This window comes from Nanorana parkeri, unplaced genomic scaffold (assembly GCF_000935625.1).
Source record: "Nanorana parkeri isolate BGI_ZX_2015 unplaced genomic scaffold, ASM93562v1 scaffold664, whole genome shotgun sequence".
NCBI lineage: Eukaryota > Metazoa > Chordata > Amphibia > Anura > Dicroglossidae > Nanorana > Nanorana parkeri.
The window spans coordinates 162,217-168,360 of record NW_017306932.1 but is presented as its reverse complement, the minus strand read 5'-3'; the positions used below and the strand labels follow the sequence as shown (position 1 = coordinate 168,360).

Sequence of the window (6,144 nt, the reverse complement as noted above, 5' to 3'; positions counted from 1 at the left end):
CATCCGTATAAGAAAAGAGTAATAAAACAGATAAAAGAAAGCAACGATGGTCTTTCCAACTATATGCGATACGTTGGTGTGGATACATTCAGGTTGTGTTACTAGCTTCCTGTGTTCATACTTGTGCAGAGTTCAACATTACATTCATCAGGACTGTGGCACGCAGTGTGCAAACTGGGAAACAATTACATGTTTATGAACATTGTTGGTCAAGGTCTCCTGGGATTTTCCTCCATGTGCTTCTCAGGAAAGGACTTTCACTAGTGAATCTCACTTCTTCCTTCACATCTCAGACTTAGTGGTAACAGATGACTTGGTTTTGGCAGTAGTAATGGCGATTTGGGTATACCGTAGAAAACTATAACAATTTTCAATAAGAAAGCTCAAACCATTGGACCGTCTGTTGTCTTGACCCACAATGCTCACGGTAACACACAATCATTTACCAAGAATAGAGTTATACTCTCTCCACTCTGGCTGGGTCATATACATCTGTGGAATACAAACAACAGGAAGGTCAGCAAGACAATGTAACATACAGTATATCTAAAATGGCACAATGCTATCAATGACAATGTTTTAAAGTGATTGCTCAACCAAAACATTTAAAACAAATTTTAGATAGAGAAGAACAGGATTAGAATACCTTGGGTTTCTCTCTCTTACGTTACAGAGATTTATCCTCAAGTCATGTCCTGTTGACTACAATAAAGAAAATCTCCAACAGCAATACAGACAGAGTTTATTTTTAGTAGAGTAGGAAAACGCTAAAACTCCTGTCAGATTGTTATTTTTGTGTATCTCCCAGTTGCAGATTTTCCCTCACTTTCTGTCTGGTAAAACCGTTGTCAGTGGGACAAAAAGTGAGGCCCAATCTCTCCAATGGAAACTGGGATAGCAGTAGAAAACAAAGGTTATAATAATCCTTCCCCACTCTATCAAAAACCAGTTTCAATAAAAGTAGATATTTACTGTCTTCTAAAAAAATCTCTGCTTCCTGAGTGGACTAAGAGCCATCCATCATAGTGGGAAGGAATGCAAGGGATGAAAGGAACAAGCCTATCCTTGAGTCAGCTTACACATGATGGAGGGATCTTCTCTCTTTGACAGTGCTGGGTCAATCACCAAACACCATCACTATCACATGTCACATCACATGCTCCTCCATCCTTGATGTCTTGGGAATTTTCTCCCCCAAATTGCCTATTGTTGAGGTTTTAGTTAAAGTTGGTGCAACGTGTTAGAATCTATTTGTACAATCTACTACATATAGATAGAATCAATAGAAATTTAAAATAGATAAATAGATGTTTTTGTTTTAGCTAGAGATAGAACCTCTTTTCTTAAAATTGCTTTTAGTTTCTCCATTGGACAGATTTCTTTATACTTCCTTGCCTAATGAATGTTAGTCAAGATCTCTCCCACAGGGACACTATTTCAAACACTTTAAGTAATAGCGCGGGGAAGGGTTAGAACATGTTTCAGGTTTTTACTACTCTCCATCTGTTTGTTGTGAGATTTTCTCTTCCTTTTTGTAATGGTGAAAGGTTGTTACTGGGACAAGAAGTTAGAGGGGAAATCTTCCCAAAAAGGACAGCAACAAAAGCTGACAACCCATCTCCTCTATATCCAAAACTAAAAAAGTTTGGGCTAAAGTTTAATCCCGTACATGATAACATAGGGTACAATATACTAAATTTAGAGGAAATTATCTTATACAGATTAGAGAAGTCCCCCCAAAAAATGAAATCTATCCAGATTGTACAGCTAGCCGATAGATCTCACATCATCAGCTAACCATAATATTCCTAAATCTGACTTTACAATAAAGTCACCAGTAGAAGCATTTTTCAATGTTTTTGAGGACATGCAGAACTAAGTTTGAAAAACATTCAGTTCATAGTAGCCTAATTCTGGGATACTGCAACCCCATTGCACATGCTTGGACATTGCATCATCACTGGCCACCCAAATGAAGAAAACACTAGCAGCGGAAGAAACATCAGAGAAGATGGCAGTGATGGCAATGGATAGAACTTGGCTGTCATCACCGATGGGCGGTAAACTTAAGTAAAAAATTGCTATATGTGCAAACATACTGTGCATACAGGCACACTATGGTAAGCACTCCAACAGATCCCCCTTTCTTTTCCTTAGTACCACTTTAAATATCATGCTACCGTCACAAATTTTGCAAAATGGACAGCAGACTACTAACTGGGGAATGCAGGTGTGGGAGAGTGACACTTTCATCATCGCCTTGTTGGAGGGATTGGAGACACAAACTAATGCCAGAATTGTCTTGCCAAATGAGCTACAGGAAGCTGAAGTGTGATTCAACCCATTGGTGTCTGCCTAATCAATTCCTGGTATGGTACAACTGAGCAAGATTTAAACACATTTTTCTATATATATTTTAGTCAATGATTTCAAAAGTCAATTACAGTGATATAGACAGTTTTCCTACCTGCACAAGATAAATCCAACTTATCTTTGCCTTTTGGAGTTATGAGAAGGCTTTCATCTAGGGAGATCACTCGTTTATAAATGGAACCCATAGAAAATTTTCTGGTTCTCCCATCCTGTGTTCCGAACAACTGTTTTTCCTCATCTAATTCATCACCTGAATCTGTGCTTTTAATGCTCAGCCTCCTCATTCTGGAGACAGAATCGACTTCTTTCATGCGAGCAAGGCGGTCTACAGCAGTGCGAATAGGTGTAGATGCAAGTTTCCCCTGTAACGTTTCAATCATTTTGGATGTGCTCCTCAGTCTTTTTTCAGCACTACGGATAATATTTGTTTCATTCTGCTCTGAAACTGATGGACATACCAAAGATAGCTCCTGATCTTGTTGTAACTTCTTTAATTTTTCAACAGTTTTCTCCTTGTCTACAGGCAAATGCAGGACACTCTTGAAAATCCTTGCTGCCTCGTTTGTTGAAAATGAAATTTCACTCACTTTATGACTTACATTCATCTCTGGCTGTGCTCCACTATCACACATAACATTTTCTGGGCTTTGCGCTTCAGAACTTCCATTCGACACTAGAGAATCCTCTGTCACTTCGATTCCAAGAATCCTAGCAGCTCTTTCATGAAGAGATTCATTCTCTGGAATGTCCAAAAAGTTGTGCTCCTCGAAAAGTTCTCCATTCTGACTTGTGCCACTAAAATTTTTACTCAGGTCAGGAACAGAACGCCCATGATTTCTGTCAGCTAATGACAACTTCCTTAACATATTATCACCAATTTGGCCAAATTTTGCTGAGCTAACTTTAACTACATCAAAAAATGTATGGTCAAAACATGTTTTGTCTTCTTTGAAATGGTGGACCAAAGCATCTGGAACATGCTGTTTTGTTGTGGGGGGAATTTTATTTGCGTGACTTTGTTCTAAAGATTCTTGGTCTATTTTTATATTCAATGGTGCACTTGTAGAAATGGCATCTCTAGACCTCTGAAATTGAACTTGTTTTTGGTCTGGTGCACATCCATCAGACAGCTTTCCTGGTTGATATTTGGTCTCTTTCGCTTGGGAAAACTTGCATATTGCAGGAGTTCTCTCGCAAATATATGTTATCTTTTCCGTACACCATTTTTCCGACTTACTTTGGAGGCCCTCAAACATTGGCACCTCTTCTACCTCTATAATATGACGACTGTTGTTCAACATTTCTCTTCTCAATGCTGTTCTTGTGGAAGACATGTCCATTGAAATCACTTTACTTTGCTCTATAACTACATTCTTTTCACCATTGCTATTAGCACTTTCTGGCTCCTGAAATTCTTTGTTCAAACTTTCCAGTTCTCTTATAGCATCCCAAGGGCGCCGGTTGACAGGTTTTAAAAGAAACTGACCAAAAACCTCTTTCTTATTGCATGCATGGTCTTCCTCAGCTTCACTCTTATCATTCTTTACCATTTTTCCCTTTCCATCAACATTTACTATAGGGAGATCACGGGGTTGCTCTGTTCTAGGTATCTGTGTCAATAATAAGGATGTCCTTGAAAATGCACTGTTGCTAGAAGGTGAAAATCCTATCTGACTCTTAATACCAAATACACTTGATCTCATATTTTCTGCAGATGGTCTACCATCTATAAGTCCAGTTGGAGGAACAATCTGGGATTGTGTACTTTCTTTTGCCCCATTATAAAGTGGAGAAATGTCTGTTAACACTGTTTGAGTTTGCTGATCTTTGTACTGATCACCTGGCCACGAGCCAGAATATGTCAGCTCCCTGTGTTGCAGCTCGCCAGATCTGAGGTCATTTGCTTGTTTATTTTCCTCTGTTTTGAACTGGGCCTGTTTTAGTAGCTCTGTATTATTGTTCAGGTTTCCTGTAAGTGTTTGTAGTTCTAAGTCACTGGAAGATGCACTTAAAAGCCTTTGCTCAGGGAGACCCGCATTGCTGTGTTTCAGCATGTTCATCCTGTCTGTATTGTCCATTAAACGTTTGTTGTTCTTGCATATATCAGATGGGCTGGAATCAGATTTTACTGGAATTGAGACTAAGCAAAATATTGTTTCGTTCAGTTTCCTCTTGGAACTTTTTTTACTAAAAACAAAAGACTCAGGTTCAAACTTTTTGACTTTTGTCACTGTTTCACAAACACTGTCAGAATGGGTCTTTTTCAAAGACAGTTTGTGAGTGGGCTCACTGTCCTCTGGCAAACTACATGCTGTAGCTCCATCTCTATTTTCGGGTAGCGGACAACACATTTGATCTGGGATGGAGATATGCAACCACTGCTTATGTTTTATACCTTCTCTTTTTACATGGTGATGTCCCAAATTTTTGGGGTTGATAAAGGCACTGTCTTGTTCTCGTTTGTGAAGGTTACTGTCCTGATTCACATTTTCAACCCTACATGGATCATTTGTGGAAGAGTGTTTTTTACTGTGGTTGTGTTTCTCGGCCTCCTTGGCTATATGTTTGATACGGGGATCATCAAAAGGGATATATTGTATGGAGTGTTTACAATTTTCTGAGTGCCTGTGGCTGGCTGGTTTAGTGAAAGGACCGTTGTTTCCGAGAAAACAAATGGTTTTTTTATCACTTGTGCTGGTTTTCTCAGCTGAAATATTTTGCCGTACGCAGTCACTTGGTCTAGGCACTTTTTTAAAAGGTTTATTGGCTGCATGTAGAAGAGGCGGGGACTTGTATGATGGAGGAGGTATGTAATTAGGGGGTTCCATGCCTGAGTCATGAGCACAAGATTCCTCTGGGTCATCTACAACTTTGGGAGATGATTGATGTTCATCTTTTTGTTGATCATCCTTGTTTTCACCAACGTCTACAGCTCCCCACGTCTGCTGGTGAACTTCATATGATGGTGGCTTTGAGGGTCGACTATATTTCGGTTTTGAGAAAGAACTCTTGCTGCAGTCCTGATTTACAATATAATTATCCTTATCTTGCTGTTTATTTTCTTTGATGCAAGTGTTGTCCCCTGAACTTGAAGTTATAGCCATGTGGCATGGACCTTCAGGAGAATTACCTTTTGGAATAAACTGTATTTTCTGCTTACTGGGATACACAAAAGGACTACGTTCGGGATTTGATGAGAGTAAATCTTCTAACTTCTCCCAACTGCCATCTGACGTCTGCTGTTCTACTGTTTTTACAGCTACTGTTACTTTCTTCCTTGTTTTTTCCACATTTTCTATGACAGTGTTGTGACATTCCTTGGTATTCTTTTCTTCTACATTACATCTCTTCTTTCCATCAATATTTATGGGCAAGCCTGGCTTGTCTGCTGCTCCATTTTCTCCATGTTTGAATAAAACACTGAAATCTTGACCTCTCCTTCTCCAGTACTGGATGTCTTTGTCTGTCCTAGCCCAACATGGCCGTTCAGATTGAAGTCTATCCAAGACCCTGCAAAATAAAAAAAAGTATTCAGAACAAGAGGTACAATCAAAAAGATGCATGGAAGCAGCATTAAAATAAACAAGGCCCTTGGAAAGAAATCTCAATGCCTGAATCATAAGGACACAGCCAGCCAGTTTCTCTCTTGTATTTTACCCCAGCAGAATAGACAGTGGATTTAAGATGCTGTTTGGATGTTATGGCGCTTACAAGGATCTATCACAGGTCTGCATGTCCCCCACCCCATCATTCTTGGAATGTATTATATAA

General features: G+C 39.3%; 1 protein-coding gene across 1 annotated transcript in view; it reads right to left on the bottom strand.

The window, feature by feature from the left end:
• Positions 1-407: 407 nt before the first annotated feature.
• KIAA1462 (KIAA1462 ortholog) overlaps positions 408-6,144 on the bottom strand; it is a 29,293-nt gene continuing 23,556 nt past the window's right edge. Inside the window, exons 2-3 of the mRNA XM_018563433.1 lie at positions 2,468-5,883; positions 408-492 (exon numbers count right to left, since the gene is read on the bottom strand). Coding sequence (XP_018418935.1) covers positions 458-492; positions 2,468-5,883 — 3,451 coding nt within the window. The 3' untranslated portion in view covers positions 408-457. The remainder of the gene's footprint in view (positions 493-2,467; positions 5,884-6,144) is intronic.